At 35.9% G+C, this 20890-nt stretch overlaps 1 protein-coding gene across 1 annotated transcript in view; it reads right to left on the bottom strand.

Moving 5' to 3' along the window:
• The window catches only part of tyw1 (tRNA-yW synthesizing protein 1 homolog (S. cerevisiae)), a 64416-nt gene that overhangs the window by 12209 nt on the left and 31317 nt on the right, over window positions 1-20890 (bottom strand). The window contains exons 13-14 of the mRNA XM_059514668.1: window positions 18029-18164; window positions 9473-9583 (exon numbers count right to left, since the gene is read on the bottom strand). Of these exons, the coding sequence (XP_059370651.1) occupies window positions 9473-9583; window positions 18029-18164 (247 nt within the window). The remainder of the gene's footprint in view (window positions 1-9472; window positions 9584-18028; window positions 18165-20890) is intronic.

The raw sequence follows: 20890 nt of genomic DNA, 5'->3' as shown, positions 1-20890 counted from the left end.
GGTTGTTCTTCATGTGTTTTAATGCACTATAGTCTTTTCAGGTATAAGGTATACAGGGATAAGCAGATAAGTATTATATTGCATTAAAGCCCCTTTCGCACTGCATGTTGGACCTGGAAAATTGCCGGAACATTGCCGGGTCGACTTCTGTGTGAACGCAAACTGATTCCGGGATGGGGAACTAGTAACATTGGCTCAGTCCTGGAACGAGCTCTGTGTGAACAAAAGCCAGAACTAATACCGTAAAGGGTGTCGTAGTGATTATGCATGTTATCGTGCTAATCTTTTACCGGGTGTTTTGAAGGCAGATCAGCGTTCGCGACAAAAAAATATGTGCAAACTGTAATGAAGCAGAGATCAGTTAGCTCCTCTCTATCTGCACTGAACCTGAGATCGTTCGCCAGTTTAAGTGAAAGTAAACGTGACTAGCATTTTCGACTCGTAAATTACACGTATAATCCTGATGTCACGTGTCATTACAGGACCTTTACGGATTGACCTTTACGCACATATTCCGGGTAATCACTGGCAGTGTGAACGCGCAAAATCTAGCGACCCAGAAATGATTGCTGGGACACATTACCCGTGTATTCTCCGGAATCGCAGTGTGAAAGGGGTTTAGGGCTCTATTACCGTCCCGACGTATCACATTCTTCTCGGATGATGGAAAGGACAGTGGAAATTAAAGGACGGGATTCTTGACTTCCTCATCTCAGTCTTGTGGGCCGTGGCTGATGTCCAAAGCTGATATTCCCAGTCTGGCACAGAATAAATGAGCCCAACTCTTATCTGGCTGCTCTGTAGCCATAGAGAATAATGATTACCTCCAGAAATGCCCTGATAAATCAATGGGGCGAGGAAAGTGAGGAGATTTCTCCGGCCTGTCTATGGCAACTAACAATGCTATAGATTTCCAGTCATAGACAAACAATCAGACTCTAATAAGCCAACCAAATGTTTAAACAAAGATAAAGGTGAATTGATAAAAGCACTGTGAAAAAGAACTTAATTGCATATGGGATTAAAGCAAAAGAAGTGGTACATAATAGAGCCATTAAAAAAAAAAAGAGTTAGGCAGTTTGATCTCATCGTGTCCTTAAACATCTAACATCTTGAGCAACTAAGGTGGAGATAATTTGGGAGCCCAGCTCAGGCTGTCCATCTTTGTCTCAGGTCTAACACCACTGAAATGCTCTAATTGTGCAGGAATAATGATTTGATCAATAACTCCCTAAAGAGGATGATTCCTCAGCACCGGATAGGAATATATATATATATATATACATATGACATATTTTCAGTTGTTTCACACTTTTTTGTTATGTATATACTTCCATATATAATTCCACATGTGTTAATTCATAGTTTTGATGCCTTCAGTGTGAATCTACAATTTTCATAGTCATGAAAATAAAGAAAACTCTTTGAATAAGAAGGTGTGTCCAAACCTTTGGTCTGTACTATATATCTATATATATATATATATATATTGCCATTTAAATGTAAATTTTTTTCACTTCTTTACACTTTTTCACTCCTATAACATTAATTTATATTGGAAATTCATGGAGCCCTGCACGACATGAAATAACATTACGCCACGTTAAGAATTCAAAAAAATTACTTCAATGTGGACACGATTTACTAAAACAAGAGAACAAATTAAGTTGTGGGAACAAATTCTTAATTTGCAAAAATTAACTAACTAAAACAAGGTAACAATTTATTAAAATGAGGGAATAAATGAATAAAACAAGGCAAATTATGAATAAAACAATGGAACAAAGTCTTAATACATTTTTGTCCACATGATGTACAGGGCTCTGTAAGTATTTAAAGGGACAATAAATAACTTTTTAGGTATTTTATTATCTAAAATCAATATTTTTATTCATAAATATGCCCTCAATGGTGTACAAATACCTATGCCAATGTTTAAACTAATCCTCGTAAATGAAGAATTTATTATCTTTATATACATGGGACGGGTAGGTCGACGGAGGCTTCCATGTAGTTCCGCCATCTTGCAAAACTATAATAGCAGAGAGGGACAAAAAGTACTAAGCCAACGCATTTCCACAACGCGTTTTCGGTCAGAGCCAGAAACGCAGGTGCAGAGCAGTGAGAGGCGCTTGAAACTGCACCGGCAAGTTTAAAAGTCTGGATTGCATTCTTATTATGGACCATACATATGCCGCGCCACAGGAGAAGAAAACATCGTCGCCAAAACAAAGTGCTATTAGAAGACATCCTGTCAAAGCTTTTTGGTACATATCGCCTACCGTAGATGCAACGCGCATTTGAAAAAGCGAGGCGCTGAAGAGCAAAATTAGTTTGAATGCAAAATACAATTTCACCACTAGATGGTAGTAATTCCTACTTACAGTACCTTTAATATTTATATATGTTTACATTTAGATTAGCTTTGCTGTAATATAACAAACAAAGTATTTTTGAACTCTAAAAACACTAATAATTTTATATATTACTGTTTTAATATATTACTGTTACATGCAATCTTTAGCAAATTTCTAAATTAATATTTTTTATACTGTATACTATAACATTGTGATACATAAATTTAGCACTTCAGCGTTTACAGTGGCTGATTTGAGTTTTATTATTTTATTTGTAATTTATTTATTTAGACAAAATATTTATTAATGAATTTTTAAAAAGTCATTGTGTTTTTGGTCTTATTGTGCATGATTTAATGCACATAGGGAAATAATAAAATTTAATAACTTTTTTTTTTTTTTTTAAACGCATGGTAATAGACAACAATGAAAAACATCTTTTGTCTGACAGAGTTAATCTCTCACATGGAGTGTGCAGCAGGTCTAGCAGATCCTGCAGGAATAAAATAAAGATGCACACACAAAGGTGTTGGTAAATGTGAAGAGGTAAGGGCAGATGTTGGACAATGTAATTACTGTGGGGCCAAACAGCTGGAGGGGGCTGAACACCTTCATAACTCACAGAAACATATCAAACTTGCTCGGCTACCACCAAACTTAATTATCCTCCGCATATATCACCACTCTGTTCCACGTCCATAAAAGTAGCCAAACGCACAAAACAATGCTGCCTCTGCTGGCGATTTGATGAATGGGTCACTGGTGTCCTTTAGAAGTAAATGAGATGTCAGGAAATTTGATGTCTAGCTACACATAAACCATGTCTCATTGCTAGGAGAAACGTTTTGTCTGGCTCTTGGCATGAATAAAGCATCATTTGTCTAATTAAAGGGACAAAAAAGTGCATTGTATAAAAAGGGTGACTTTTAAAAGCATGGCTAGTAAAAAGTCTTGTCTTTATGGTAGTTGGGTGAATGCTAATGTGTTAAATTCATGGGGCTCATGGGTTCAATTGCCAAGAAATACATGAACTGATAAAAGGTCTATTAATAATGCAATCCAGACGCATTATAAACAAAATCATCACTTTTAAAAAGAAAGCACTTTAACAGATTTATCTCAGCTTCACGCTTCCCATTTAGCAAAATGATTGACAAGCGGAAAAGTCTCGCATCAAAATCTTCTAATTTTACATGCATTATTTAATATATATTTTTTCAACTATTAAAATGTTTTACACAAATACAACCATTCAAAAGCTTGTGGTCGGTAAGAATTTCTTATGTTTTATACTCTTAATAGTGTACACACCAAAAGCTAATTTAATTATAGATCAGGTAGATTACATACAAAGTCAATGCAAAGATGCAAATACACACCAATTAGCAATTTGTCGGGGCGAACGCGAATTGGGCAACGTGACTGCTGCGAATACGATATATGCCTCAATCACGTCTTCCGCGCAAGCTAAATTTTTTTTACTTCAGTGGAAAATTTGCATGATGCATTAGAGCCCTGCACGGGCCTCAAATCTAGACCCGAGCCCGGCCCTGGCCCGAGACGCTCAGGCCCTAGCCCGACCCGTGTCCGACAGCTCATCAGAATTATCAGCCCGAGTCCGACACGAGCCTGTGTTTTTATTTATTTATTTATTTTATTACACAACAGAAGCCTGCCCTATTTGCAACAATTAAAAAAGGGTTCAGTTTTGTGTTATGTTTCTTTTCATTTCTTTATCAAGTTAATTTAGAAAAATGTTTGGAGCATTTTTTTAAAATGACGATTAACGTTAATCAGCCGAGCTGACAGCGAGTAGCCTAAAACATATTTAATCAATTAAGCCTCTCAAATTAACGCTAATACTTTACTTGGCTACAATAAAATCCATAGATATAAAACACTTCAAGCAGAACACACAGATAGTTAGTTTAATATATGTTTATTTATTAAACCACAGTGAGTAAAAAAAAAAAAAAAATTGAAATACTGAGGCAGGCTCGCAACAGCGCTCGCAAATGAAATGAGAAATAGCCTACAATCTAAACAAATTAAATTAATTAAAAACAAACTTGCAGGTTATCTTACCTCAAAAATGCACCACAGAACATGTCCATTCTTTTTTCCATTAGTTTCCAACAGTTAAACGAAAATAGAGTCCAGTCAAATGAAAAGTTAGAACAGTCTCTTACAGAGCATCGTGGAGAAAAAGAATAGCATCCAGAGGAAGGTTTTAACCCAGTCCTCCTCTATTCTATCACTCTTCCTGCTGCGCTGAAGACACGTTCGCTGCTGCTGCTGTCGGGACACTAAACACAGAGCGAGCCAGTCTTGACAGTCGCGGTAGCAGGGTCTCGTGCTGTTTCCACAATAGCAGCACATCTCGTCCATCACCTTCCATGTTGTGAATGCGGCGCATTTATTGCTGTACTTCATCGTCGTCATCCTCGTCCCGCTCCACAATGTTTTCAAACTCGGCCAGCGCTCTCTTCTTTCCTGCGTGGCCCGCAACGACAGGTGCAGACACAGAAATGCTCGCCGCTGCATGAATCATCATTTTATAATTATAGTTGGCCAACTAGGCTATGATTAATACATTAATTTAGAGGCCTATAATAGCTACTACTACAGTAAGTGGATATTAGTGAAGTATAATCGTGGGTCGCGCTGACGGAAAATAGTGCGTGCGTGCATGAGAGTGTCATGTCAGTATGTCAGTGTAATTATAACGGGTTGAATTATCAGATTATGAAAGTTATGAGGTTATGAAATGTCTAGGTTTGTTTTTCTATCGTCGACGTCAACTTCTCATTTTTTTTTATTCATATCTAAAAATATAAATGGAAGGATAACCCAAAAAAGGCCCGAGGCCCGGCCCGCATGTGAGCTATAACGTGAAAATTTGCCTGAAGCCCGGTCCTAGGGGCATAAATAAGTCGGGGCCCGTCGGGCTCGGGCTGAAATGCAGGGCTTTATGATGCATTGTCACGCAAGCCAATAAGCGAAGAGCTTCATTTTCAGAGTATCAGAAAATGGAGATGTTTTTATTCGCATGAGTGACAAAAAATATCCTGTGAGTAATCTAGAGCATTAACGCAATGCGAACATTCACTTCACTTTTGGTGCACACACAATGAGTCTCTGATAATCACCAAGACTGCATTTATTTATATGAAAAATTATATGATCAAATCACTGAAACTTGTTTTCACATTAATTTTACTGATAATAAGTTTTTTATATATATATATATATATATATATATATATATATATATATATATATATATATAATTCTTTTGCAATTTAACTTGCTTTTTTAAAAGTTGGTTTAATGTAATTTAGCTTGAAATGCCAAGTTCATTATACTTAATTTTAGACTTAAAAAAAGTTGACATTTTTTTTTTACAGTAAAGTAACATTCTAAAGTATTATTAGAATTTTTACATTTTAGTTTTATTTCTTAATGTTATCAATCTCAAAAAAAAAAGGGTATATTACTTAATATTTTTTGCTGAAACGTGATCATTCTGATGTAATGGATAAAAAGTTATTTAAAATACCATTTAGTTAAAAACTTTTGTAACTTTAAATGTCAAACTATTTTGCTTTAAAATCATGCAACACACATCACAAATTGGTCTGTAATTTAGAATCCATTACTGTTCCATTCTTAATTATTCTAGCTGTCAGCCAGCCAGACAATTTTACATAATAAAAATAACATTTTGCAGCCAAATGTTAAAGTTCGCAAAGCATAAAAATACATGTACATGTAATTAGGGATGTCCAGATCCGATCACGTGATCGGAAATCGGGCCCGATCGCGTGGTTTCAGACTCGATCGGAATCGGACGTTACCTCCCGATCAGGACTCGGATATATATATATATTCTCATTAATTTTTAACACATCTTTTGTTATGCGGTGGCACAGAGTTACACCCTTTTAACTGCACACAGAAACAGCGACGCGTGCGGCATGACATCACTTTGTTTTCAAGAGCTGGTGTGAATAAATATAGATTCAAACTCAAAGAAACATGATAGTTTGCGCATGACCTGATATTTCATTCGGACACAGGATACAGCGAGATGAACATCACAGAGCGCTAAACTCTCATGCAGTGTGTGTTTCATTCATACTCAAAGCCGGAGCGCGCTCTCGCGCTGATATCAGGAAATTCCTAATATGGACAAAAGCGTCCAGCTATGCTGTGGTGCTCACAGGAAAACAGAAACTTATGCAAACACGAAGACATTAATATACGATCACGACAATAAATTGTTCTTCAAGTCATCTCCAGCAGGTGATAAATAAAGTATGAACAATGCAGTGCTGATTGACATAGTATTTATTACAGTATAGAAACTATTCTGCATTATTATGTGATAAACAGTGTTTGTAGTATATAAACAAATCATTATTATTTGTAATTGTCCAGCATTTATAGATTTCTAAGCCAATTAAAAGCTAGAAATTAGAGAAAAAATAAAGTTGCCTATACTACCAGTCAGATGTTTTTGAACAGTAAGCTTGTTAAGGTATTTTTTTTTTTTTTTTTTTTTTTTTTTTTTTTTAGAAGTCCCTTCTATTCACCAAGCCTGCATTTATTTGATCCAAAGTACAGCAAAACATTAAGATTTTGAAATATTTTTACTAGTCTATTTAAAATAGCTGTTTTATATTTGAATATATTTCAAAATGTAATTTATTGAACATCGTGGATCTGTTTTTTCGCTCTTCTTTATTCTTTTTTTATGTATTATAGAAGTATCGGATCGGGACTCTGTATCGGCAGATACTCAAAATCAAATGACTCGGACTCGAGGACAAAAAAACCTGATCGGGACATCCCTACATGTAATATACAGTAATGATCTTATTTTAACACTTTCAATGGCTTCAGATCAGTTGACCATCCTTATTGTTGAGCCATTTTGCTGTTAAACCAGCAAAATGTTGTTTAAATTGGGCTGTCGAAAATAAGCAAATACTCTCAGACCTAGTATGTGAACAACCAGTTCAAGTTTGCATCAAACCACACCACAGCCATGAAGCTCAAATGTCAAAAAACACATTCGCCCCATTAACCCAAAACTGACGAACCATTAAAAGGTGAAAACAGGCTCAGAGATTCAGACAGCCTGCCTCTGTTTGGGTAAACTCAGCAATATTTTCCTCACGCTATTTCATGGCCTTCATTTTATCCCACAGAAGAAGGCGTAAATCCTTGCCTTCTGCGGTCTATCAAAGTGGGTGATTTTAGTTGCTAGGTAACAGCATGTCATAGTTGAAGTTGGCTTTACTCTGGAGTGGCTCTGCTTTGAATGTGAATGCGCTGAGGCGGGTTCCCTACGGGGCAGGTGCGCGCAGGTCACATGACTGGCTGTTGACTTGTAATGAGATTACGAGCAATTCTGCAAATCTCAATGCAGCAGACAACCCCCCCACCCCCACCTTCCATTAGAAAAGAAGCTGCTAATTTGAAGATAAGAGTCCAAGAGGGAAGAAATACATGAAAGAATTAATGCAAATTGCAGCTTTATGGAGAAAATGGGAGAAACAAAGATGAATACTTGAAAGATAGTTTTTCTACCTGGAGGAACAGGAAGAATGGCTTAGAGACTCACAAAACAATGTGTCTCTCATCAGAGAGGATTTCATGCCGTGGTGGTCTGTGATTCATCAGGTCACGAGTGAATCAGTTCAGATCAGTACAATTAAACCAGGACAGTGTAATTACACAGGTCAACAAACACCAGATGCATTAAGGCAAATAAAAGCTGGCTGAGATGAGGAGAGATTTAATCAGTTTAGTCAATTGTATTAATCTTGAAGACAGGTTGATTAAGTAGAATGAGGCTCTTATTTGCTGATTAAAAACTAGCATTTCATTAAAAAGCCATTAAAGTCACAAGTTGACTATTTAAATGCTACAGTCTTGGCATTTCACTGAGGACTGACTTGATCTTCATGGATCATTAGAGAAATGTAAACTGCATTCTGAACGCAATGACTTATGGCTCTTCATTTATTAAAATTAAAGAAGAAAGTTCAGCAGCAGACCTTCCTGACTGAAGTTTAAAAGAAAATACACAAAAACTTGTTTTATGTAAGTGATCCACATAAATTGTGCACTAAAAGAATTTGGTGGTGAAATGTTTTACTCAGAAATTGATAGTAAATTTCACAAACAAAAAAAATAATTTGAAAATTTGAAGAATCTCAGTTGCATACTCCAATAACTTTAGTTTTATTCAAAAACAAAAAATGTTTCGTGTATATTCAAAGTCAGTTCTTTTTTGCCTGAATAGCAGACTGAAATTTAAGGGACAATTACAGAACATATAACCGAAGTGTAAAAATAAATAAATAGATTTTAATACAAAAATACCTTTTTCTGAGTCAATGGGTCTAATTTTTATTACACAAAGCGGTCAAATGGAAGAACACTTAGGATCTAATGCACAAGTCATATTGATCACTTTTCTGATGCTTTAGTAATTGTATAGAAAAGAGAGACCAGCACATTTTTCAAAAATTCTCCTTTTGTCTTCTACAGAAAACAAAGGTTCAGAAACAACAAAAGTTAAGTAAATGACAATTTACATTTTTTAAATGAACCATTCATTTACCTGGCATAAAATAGTCTATTTAAGTGTCCAATTTTTTTTTTCTAAATTCAGTGAAAATAAACATTATGTAACCAATATTTCATAATAGAATGCAAATAAATTTTGAACGATACTTGATACAGCAATTCCAAAGGGATATTTTTAAAGTTTAATATCAGTTAATCCTTTTCCATTCAAACCGAAATTGTTGTGGCACAGGGCCTCAGTTACAGCATTTCATTAATAGCTCCCACTACAAGTTATCACATTTTATCTGAGCTCAAAATCAATCCTATCTTGAATCATTGGCTCTCAGTAAATGCATTAGGACGGAGAAAGAATTTAATGAGTCTGGTCATTATTGTTTTCCTGCGAAAAGGACTGGGTAGAAATTCTTGGGATTCCAGCAATAGCTTAATAAAGCTTCACCTGTTAAACCCAAAAAGGGTTCAGAGACCCTCATTAGAGGCTCATTCCTGAATCAGGCGGGTGAGAGGCATACCTTGACCTCGATGAAATCTGGCTGTCCAAGGGCGATGAGATCTGCGTAGGCCTTCAGCTCATCCACATTCCAGGCCTTCACCAGGGTCAGTCTGTACACTGTACGCTGTTGCTAGAGGAGGAAACACAAGGAGGGGCTGTCAAATTACTGCTTAATTAAACCAACGCACCCGAGCTTGAGAATATGAAATTATATCTGGAACTAGGGCTGGGCGATATATCGAATATTAGCGATAATATCGGAATAATTTTAACGACGATGTACAATTTGAATATATCGGGAATATAGTGAATAATTATTGAGAGAAATGTATTACCATAAACGTATGATATCCAAAAATTAATATTCAATATTAAAAACAATATCCAGCTGGGTTCCAACAAACATTGTGTGAATGTGAAGTAAACAGAATAAACCTCCGAAAGAATGGCATTTAGACATCTGTAAATAATAATCCTAATAAATATTATTATTATTAATGCATACTATTGACATACTATTAATTATTACTACTACAGTTTCTGTTAACAAAGGTACATTTTATATTTAATTTATTACTATTATTAAAATATTTATGTATATTATTGGCATTATTATTACTACTACTGTTTCTGTTAACAAGTAAAATATGTAATTTATTATTATTATTATAAAATCACTGAAATATTTATATTGAAATAATACATTATTATTATTATTATTATTATTATTATTATTATCAATAAATCCTTATAAAATGTTTTTATATATTATTGGCATTATTATTTTTATTACTTCTACTATTACATTGCATTTTTTGTACAATGACAACAAAGCCTTCTAATTCTAATTATTGTTAATAATAAAAGTATATTTTAATATTTAATACTTAATTTATTAATAATAATCATCATCATTATTTAAATTATATTACAATAATAAACATTTTAATAATAATAATTTTACCCATGCTTCTATACAAGTCTAAGTATGATGTGTTTAATGAAGCTCTTAAGATGTATAAGTGAATAAGTTAAAACTGAACATGAACATATAAACATTAATCCCACAAATCTGCCAACATTTAATGGTGACAGCCTAACGAAACCTGTAATGTACTGAAGGCATGAAGTAAACAGCACATCCCATGACTGACAAATAATTCAGAGACTAGAGTGGGATGTTCCATTTCCAGCTATTGCATCAATGTAACATCTTGCTGACGGTGCTTTATATGATTGACAAGAGAGTCAGGTGAACATGGAGAAAAGGAGCCAGACTTTTTAATAAGAGAGCTTCTTCAAACTTCAGCCCCCGGTGTCTGCCCTGGGGTCCCGGGTCCCACATCATTACCTCATGCGCCAATGTCCTGAGGAGAGGAAGCCCTCACAAAACACAGCAAGTGATAATGGACACTCATGCCTCCCATTCCTGTTATTGCACACTGTCAACCAAACTCTCCGGGTGTCAGTCTGACATTGCTCAGAATAACCATGTCTGTCTCTACAGGCCGAATGTCTTTGCACGGATGGTTGGTTTCTGTGGAAGTACAGATGTCAGCACTGTTCCTGATCCATGCTAACTAGGGGATTTGCAAGACAGGGAAGGACAAGGCCAATGAGAAAATTCCAACAGCTGGAGAGGATCTGGCCTTCACAAGTGCGCTCATGTATGGGACTGTGAACCAGAGAGAAGGAGAAGGATGAAAGAGACGGATAATTGGAGTGATGTGGCAGCAGGTTAAATCTGCCAAGAGAGCTTCATCTGCCCTACACCTGACGCAGAATCAGGCAGCAGGTCAACAGGGCCACATGCCGGACCAGAACAGTAGCATGCCAACATGCAAAGCTCTGTGCACTTCTTCACTTTACACTTTCACAATTAAGGCAAGCCACACTGTTATTATCTGCACTTCTGCGTTTGTCACTTCTCACCAGAGCTCACTAAACCTCATCCGTAGGAACCTAGAGTTGTCATGCCCATGTGCCCCCTTAGATTTTTGAGCCAAGTGGATTTTAAATGCAGCTTCCAAAAGTAAAATAAAAAAATAGCGGAATAATATTATTTATATTTCATACAATCATACTGGGATGATTAGAATGTGCAGTCACCAACTGCTAAATTCAAATCTGAGTTTGTGCTTTGGCTGGTGCTGAGCCAGAGATGCGTTTTTACAGTTTTTATTAAATTCACATTAAATACAAAGCCAGTCGTATTCAAAATATATTTAGAGCAGACTATTTTATATCACACATGATATAGTTAACATGTTTGGGAATATTTCTAATAAGAAGGGGGGGGGGGATTATAAAACATAAGCCTATAACAGTTATACTTATATATGGCTGCTGTGTGTAATGACAAGCATAATGACCAAAATCTTATATCACGATATACAGTAGTTATTTTTTGCTTCTAATAAGATTTTTAAGATATTAAAAACCTCAAAGTTTTTCATACTATATAATTTTCATCATTCTTGTTACTACTGTTAATGTCACAGAAAAACTAATATAAGCCTTTAAAAAAAAACTAATTAGCAAAAGGACAAAAAAAAAACTACATTAAGAAAAATAGGTTAAGAAATGCTACATATATTATTTTCATTAAATAACTAATGAAAAACTCTGCATAGTTTTCAGAGTGTAAATTAAATTTCTTCTTATTAAAGTTACAAAAGTGATTTAGCCAAGAGCAGTGATATTTCCAGTATCTCACCCACCCATCAACATGTGATGATGTGACTGAATAATTCACTCAGATTTGGACTACTAATCAAAGTGGCGCACTTTTTTAATATTCTGCTTAAATTAAATTCGCAACTTGTATGGAAACATCTAAAACCACTCAAAATACCCTAGCAACTATACAAAAATGCTGTGGCAACCATCCAAAAGACCATTGTATTTTCTTCCTTTTCTTCAAAAATAGTAATCTAGTTACACATTTGAAATTGCTGCACTTTATTAAACTAGGATCTATAAGAAAGAAAGTTCCTGTGACTTGGAAGCCAGAGCAGAGAATTTATTATAACCTTCTGAAGTTAGCAGAAGCAGGATGGAAATGCTAAGAAATGACAGCACAAAGTTATAAAATACATTGCAACTTTTCTGTCTGACCTCTGTTCGTCACTGTGCATGGTATTTTCAGCTTTGTAAAAGGTCCTAAAAGAGCAGGACTGTTTGCACACAAACAGTTCACTCCTGAAAAAAGAAGGTAGCAAATAATTATAGCATATCTTGTCATCTGTCATGTGCCAGATTTGTAAAATTTTCTAAAAAACAAGGGTCCTGAGCAATGCATTTCAACACGAACAGCACTTATCGAGCCTTAGAGCAAGAGATCCCAAGGACACACTTAATATGGAGGGATGGGTTCTGTCTGTGTGCACTTAACTAAACCCTACACCACTCAACCATACAGAAACCTCAGTCTCCAATTTGTAGAGACATAGAATACCTGAGCCGAAATCCAATGGATTATCTTCATTCTTAAATATTCATTCATTCATTCATTCTTAAATCTTAAATATTTAAATGCAGCAACTTGTTTGCATTTCAGTGTTGAGATGCCTGAACACAGTATAGCACCTTGAGTCAGATTTTAGTTACTATTCTCAAGCAAATTGATCCAGAAAGACTAACTTTTATTTATAAAAAATATTTTTAGACTTTTTATGAGCCCAATCAAGCCGAGGCCTACCCAAACAGACTGAAACAAAAAGACTGTTTTTGAGGTTTGTTTTAAGTCAATATGAAATCAAATTTGACTTCATTTACTATTTTAAAGGGTATGATGCTGGTAATTACCGTATTTTCCGGACTATAAGTCACACTTTTCTTCAAAGTTTAGCTGGTCCTGCGACTTATAGTCAGGTGCGACTTATTTATCAAAATTAATTTGACATGAACCGAGAGAAATTAACTAAGAGAAAACATTACCGTCTACAGCCACGAGAGGGCGCTCTATGCTGCTCGGTGCTCCTGTAGACTCTCACTGAAATCATAGAGCGCCCTCTCGCGGCTGTAGACGGTAATGTTTTCTCTTGGTTCTTGGTTCTAAAGAAATGCGACTTATAGTCCAGTGCGACTTATATATGTTTTTTTCCTCATCGTGACGCATTTTTGGACTGATGCGACTTGAAAGCCGATCCGGCGATCCCCATGTAAAGTTGATGTATTTCCTCAGCGACCAGCACGGATCAGCTCCAGGCATGACGAAGCGAATATCGTCCTCTTTTGGAAAGCCAAACAAAGTAGTTTTGCTTTCACAGTGAAACACACAGCGTCTATATGACATGTAGGCGGCAGCAACAACAATACTACAACGAGAATAAAAGGTACGCCTTCTTTCTTTGCGTGAACATCTGGACGCCGTTATTCAAATCTTCCCACATAATGACATAGATGTAGGGGCGTGTTAGAACGAGCCGTTTCAGGAGGTTGTGGACGAGTCTTAACTTTTATAAAGAATATCTCTTTGGATTTGAGACTTTAGTCTTTGCAACTTTATAGATCTTCTTTATGCACCAAGAGCGTGAAACACTTCAAAGTAGGGATGTCAATGATAAATCGATGACCGATTAATTGTTAATAAGAGATGCAATAGATTAAAGCTATCGATGGTTGGTTAACCGATTTAATGCTGGGATGCGTGTGGCTCATGCGCAAAACACGTGCGAGCGGCTGTGAGTGACGGTGACCTTATATAAATGCATCATCATTCATTCATAATGTACAAATTAGGCTTTTAATGCGATTTAAAATTTAAAAGTACATTAAAATAGAAACAACACAAAGTTCTTACATGGAAAGCAATAGATATGTAGTAACTAAGTCATTTAACCAGATAATTATTTCATATCGTGCACTTTACAGGGCTGCGGGACACAGGACAGATAGGTTATTCATTCCTACAACTTGTTAATTCGTTCCTAAGAATTATTAATTTGTGGCAACTGTTCCACATGTTTCATTATTTTTTTCCTTAAATAACCCATGATTTAACTGAATTGAGGGAACAAAATTATAAATCGAACAAATTCTTAATTCATGAAAAATGGGATTTAAAGAAAATGCATAGTCTATGTAAGTAATAGGCCTTAAATAAAAATAACAGTTTGTTTTCATAAAAAAAGCTAAATATATCTGACTTAAGATAACAAATTAAAAATAGAAGTGTGGCGCGGTGCTCCATAAACAAGTTAACGGAAAGGAAAGGATGACAACGCAAATTCTGTTTGTTTGCTTTATTTTACAAGATTTTACAAACTAAACCCCCTTTAATGCAGGTGAGAAAGGTTTTATTTTTATTTTTATTTTTTGAGTGGCATTTGCACATCCTGTCATACCATTGACAGCTTGCAGCTGCAATAGACGCATTTTTCAGCATTAAGGTTAACGGTTAATCGATGAATTGATCCTTAATTTAAACAACGAAAATTGACATCCCTACTCCAAAGAGAAAGGAAGAAATGAAATCGCATCATATGACCCCTTTAATAAATAATGTCTTACAGAACACATCGGGTATGTAATTCCAAACAAAAAAAGTTAAATCTTCAGTCCAATATATTCACAATACAATTTTGTGTTAACATATCTGGACACTAATGAGCCCATAAAGCCGGTTTTATTGACTCCCAGCATTCAGGGGTCCCATTCAGTACCTTTACAAGTCGAATAGCTTCTCTCTGAATCCTTGTTAAACGCTGCTGCCTTACACCTCTGTATGTGTGTTTCTGAGAGATGAAACAATTCCCATGTGCAATAATTTCATCTCTTTACTTTATGGTACACAATCTCTAATAAGGTACTTTGACACACTTTTGTACTAAAGCAATGGTTTATTCTCCCAACTTGGAGAAACATGAGGTCCTTTTTTATGAAAAAAAAAAAAAAGTAAAACCTGTGACGATGCCACCTGCTATTACACACTATCCACAGTTTATTAATGTATTGGAGAAAATGTCATCTGTGATCTACATAATGTGTCCAATAAACAATCACGCACAATAAAAGGCACCCATATTTTGAAAATAAAAACGTTCTTGTTTTTGCTCAAAAACATCATTACTATTCCCTGCTCTGCTGCAAAGCAGTACATTGAGATGAAACGGTACGAACTTCAAATAGAAAGGAAAAAACAAGAAAAGTGTCAGAGACCATATGCAAAAACGTTCAATCCAGTGTCTCCCTATGGATTCTACCTAAAACTTAATTACCCAGAGTCAGAGCCCTTCAACTGAAGCACAACAAGCATTTTTCTTCCCTACTCAAACTCTCCTCTTATTTCTTTTTTTAATTTTGTTTCTTCCTCATCAAGAATCCATTGGAATTTATATATATGTCACAAGAGGACATTAGAACACCTATAAATTGGTGAAGATTATCAGTAGATTTTTGAAATAAAAATTTTGATGTTGGTAGACTTGCACCGAACAACCTCATTTAAATTCAACACCCGATGGTGTATAAATGGATTCCTGCCCATTTTGTGAAAGTGTCTGAGACGGGTTATTGGTGTTATACGTTCCCTGCAACTGGTTTTATGGCAAAGCGCCTTTTCAATGTCATGAAGTCACACAGGAGAACATATATCTCAGGCAGTGCACTTTCAAGGTAACTGCTAATAAAAGTAAGAGATATTTAAAAGCTCCTATATTAAGTTCCTAAAGCTAGTTTATCAAGAACAGGTTTGAGTTTTGTACAGTGAACAGAAATGACATTAAAAATAAACAACTTAATGAATGTAAACACTAAACAGTGTATAATAAATACAGATTGTTGGCCAATATCTGAGAACCAATTAAGAAGAATGTGCACTAACAGCAAAATTAATGAGAAATTAAGGTTGTTGTTACAAGGGGAAAAAATGGAATAGAACTGCTATGGTGATGAATGTTGAGAATAAAACATCCATTAATGGTTTTGTATTTATACTTGCGTCTTATTTATCTCTGACAAATAGATGTCAGAAACAAATGCTTCACAATTAAATCTTTCAAATGCGAGAGTGATGAATAAGCCTCAGTACAGAAAATGGTAGACAAATTGCACAAGGAATCAGTGTCAGTCTAGACAGGTGAAGTTCAAGTGATGGAGGCACAGCAGGTGTCAGCCACATGAAATTCTCTCTTTTGTCTCACAAAGCCAGACTTTCACCATCTGTATAAAGTCTGGTAACACTGCAACTTATTCTGGTCACATAACGCCCACTGAAACAGGAATGGCCTGTTTGAATGACATACTTTTCGTCGCTTTGGATAAAAGCACTATACTGAATGCCTAAAAATCTTGCTGCCTACAGTGCCATCTTGCTCTATTCAGCTAGAAAACGACACTGCAGGTGATCTCAACTCATTAGAAAACAGAAGAGCACTTTTTATTCTTGTATCTTCCTTTTTATGACTCATATATGCACATATGTACAGCCAGACACACACACACACACACACACAGAGAGAGAGAGAGAGAGTGAGCAGTCTGTTCAATGGCAAATGCAGGGAAGTCATTACACAAGTTTAGCACACAGGCACAGTGAATCATCTCTGAATGATAGCACTTAAAATCATTAAGCAGTAATGCCAAGGCCTCCAGTGTAACAAACTGCCTTTGTCATCTCAGCATGCTGAACCCAGAGTAAGAGCCGTTGATGGACAGCACCTACGCATCTACCTCATCAAGCTAGCATTTTTAACAGAACTTGGCTGAAAAACGCATTAAAACTGAAGGCGTTTATTCAACACCTTCTTTTGATGTTAAAAAAAATTACATTGTTACAGGCCGACGCACACTATTATTCCAATAAATCAAAGGATTTGGGTTAAGATGAAATCAATCATGGAGCTTTGCAGTCATGATGTTTGGAATTAACATAATCGATAGCAGGGATTTCCAGAGTTTTTTGTACAGGCCTGATATGAATTACAGACAAAATAATGAGTGAAGAGAAGCGAGAAGAACAGCTTTCGGCAATTAAGTAATAATATTTAGGGCCAGCAACAATTTAATTTTACATGCAGTAACGCACAACAGAACTATTAACCTTGAAAAACACTTAATAAATGTTGACTTTAGCGATTGTGTATCACAGACTCTTTGGTCTTCATTTCACGGCCTGTGCAGAGACACAATGATTATTATTAAAGTAAATTATCAGGAAATTATTATTCTGGAAGTGAACTAATCCTTTAAGAGCAATGGTGTTGATGTCCAAGTTCAAGCTGATTCATTAGGATCCACTATTTAAAGCTCATAAGCAACATACAGGGTTACTCAGGGTCTTGTACTCTTGATAATTGTGGTTCTGTTTGCGTTTCTTGCTAAGCAAACTGTTGACAACAGTTGGTGCTAAAAAGGACTCAGCTTCTTTCAGAGTAATACTGCAAACGCAGCCTTATATGTCTAGAACAACAGTCTCACTACCAAGATCAGAAATTTAGTTTTTTCCCCATCTAAATGTGATTTTCATGTGTATCAATGTGTGACTATGAAGTCAGTGATATGACAGTATTACATGCTCTTCTACCAGAGTCAAAATTCTTGTTTTATCTGAATTAAGGCACATTGGACCTACCTTTTCACCAAGTGCTCTGAGACAGTCCAAGAAGCGCTGCCAGAAGTCTTTGAAGAGGGGACGGTCAATTTTCTTCAGACTGTCCTTGGTGCTGGCATCAACACTGACGTAAAGTTGTGTAACAGGCACAAGACTCCTTTAGACAGAGAAAAAGAGTTGGAGGGAGAATTAAATTATTATTGTATTAAAAAAGTCTTGCTTTTTAACATATTAACAAAACTTTGGAGTTTTGGAGCGAATATCGGAGTGCAGTTAAGCATCAGGATCTAAATCTTTTTCGGTCAGCCAAAACAAGAGGCTCTATTGTATTGTATTCTTTGTTGCACAACACAACACTTTGAGTACAACACAAAGCAGCACGCAACTGAGTTTTTGAGATGAAAACTGGAGTTAAGCCAGTAGTAGGAAATGTGTACTGTACATTCAGACAATGACAACAACTGCCAGAGCTACATTAGCCAAATAAGACTCAATTGCTCAGTACAACTCTGGAACTGCTACTGCCTACAGTACCTGTATCAGCCTATCATCATTTTAGTAAAGACATGGTATTACTAATCAAGGGATGTCAGTGCTGGCCACTATGCAGTAAAGTAAGGTATCTGAGTGATAAGTGATGTGCAGAATCTTCTTTGTGGTTTCCCTGTGGGCAAGTTGGACAAGTCGATACTGTCACTGGTTTTTAAAACAGACAAGATAACATGCTGACCCAGTGTTTCCTTCAAACATTGGAGTCATCTTTAAAACATCTTAAAAAGAGTGGATTTATAGTCATTCACAAAAATCACAACAGGCAGATGATAACATCCACGTATTCGGATTCTTAGCTATTTTTGTACTCCTAGATCTCAGCAAGGCTTTTGACAGTCTGCCACGATATTTTCCATATATTAGCATTTAGCATCACTGATACTGCTCTCCTCTGGTTAATATCCAACATCAATGAAAGGCATTAATTTCTACTGAACAAAATCAAGTCCTGCTTCCATTGCTTATGGTGTCCACCAGAGCTCAGTTCTGGGCCCTTTCCTTTTTTAATTTACATAAATAATTTGATGGCATGTATTAAAATACCATTGCTATGCCAATGAAATGCAAATCGGTATCCGCTGAAAGGTCTGGACAGGGTTTCCTCTTACAATATACTTGTATCCATGATGTTAAAAGTGTCCATGGCTAACTTTCCAAAACTCAATCTAGAAAAAGTCAAAGTTGTTTTATCTCACTCAAATCTGTTTAGATGTTTTATAAAAGCCCTCATCCATTAGACTGATTTTTGACTTCATCCTCAGCTTTAAGTCACACATTAATCTTGTCAAATGTCTTTTCTTCACCTCCTTGCATCACAATATCTTCATTATAATAATAGATTTTATTTGAAACACACTTTTCATTCACAGAATCTCAAAGTGCTAAAATAGACTAACAAAATCTAAAAACAACCACAGAATCTAAAATATCACAATCACTAAACATAATATCTCAGCAATTGTATGCTTTCATTACTCGTTTCAACTTCTTTCCTGCTCCTGCCAATTTATTAAAAGTTCCCAGGTTTAGACTGCCCTCCTTGGGTCCTTCACACCTTAAAACACAATTAAACTCATAAGTTTACTCAGGATTATTAAAATGTGACCAGTTTGTCCTATTTTTGTGGTACTTTTATCCAGATTTTTTTTTATTCTTACCTAGCATCTTTTTTCACATGATTTACAGTTGTTAAGCATTATTCATTATGAAGAATCCATAAATTAGAGAAAAGTGCTAAGCCAAAAAAAAAATATAACACAAAAATACTGTAAATAATTTTGCATAATTCTTCTCTAAAATCTAAGAGTGAATGTTTTTAGAACTTTTATTACTTTGCTGAAAATGAACAAATGGATGAAAATGGACGAATAGAAGTGCTCTCTTGCCCTGCACATTCATTTCTGTCTACACTATGTTAAACATTAATGCACATAAATAAAACTATAAAAGAAAATGCTATTTAAATAATATGCCATAACACAAGCTCTTTACATAAGGCAATCAAAAATGAAATAAGTCTCTGCATCATTGGTTATTTTGAGTTGTTAGTGTGAGGTTGTGCCAGTGTACCATTTCTTCTTTTCCTTCTGAAAAGAACGCAATAAAACATTAGCATACTGATATGAGTAAAGCAGCAGGTCCAGGATCTCATTATAACAGCATATAAGAAAGCAGGGAAGGCTCATTGCCGGGACACTCAGTGAATATAATTTTTTGCCTCGGTTGGTTTGCTTATCACGCAGAAAAGGCCTGCTTTAGCAGAGAAGCGTGACGAAGCTTGCAGCTACGAGATAAACAACGATTGGCAAGTGTTTCTCACTTCCTCAGCACACTGCCAACATGATATCCGAGCAGTTGAGGTGACGTCCACTCAACCTCAGATAACCTGCCTGATCTGTGAGAGGATTCATTGTGCAGCAGTCTGGAGAATGAGGTGAGGATGCATTTTGCATTAAGCTTGGGAACAGAAAGAGAGATAGCTAAAAGCTTTTTGGCTGCTCCTGAAAACTCATGAATTTAGCACATTCTGGTGGAATTGAAGGAGCTGGGAGTCGAAGGAGCTGTGATTTGCAATTCAGAGCCTGATTATGGCTTATCAGTCCAGTTACAGCCGGAGTGGGACTTCAAAGACTGAGGGAAAACTTCAAACTGGAGGATGTTCAGCAGTTAGAACTACTGCAGATATACAGAGAACAAATGCATGCAAAAAACGGTTTTGTCTGTAGGCACCAGATCAGAATCACTGTATGATACATGACAAGATACATAACAAAAGTTGAATTATCATAGACATTGATGGGAATGTGTGCCCATATTATTAGCATTAGTGGA

Source organism: Carassius carassius, chromosome 28 (genome assembly GCF_963082965.1).
Source record: "Carassius carassius chromosome 28, fCarCar2.1, whole genome shotgun sequence".
Lineage (NCBI taxonomy): Eukaryota > Metazoa > Chordata > Actinopteri > Cypriniformes > Cyprinidae > Carassius > Carassius carassius.
Note: the sequence above shows the minus strand (reverse complement) of the source record. Positions and strands in the feature narration are given on the sequence as shown.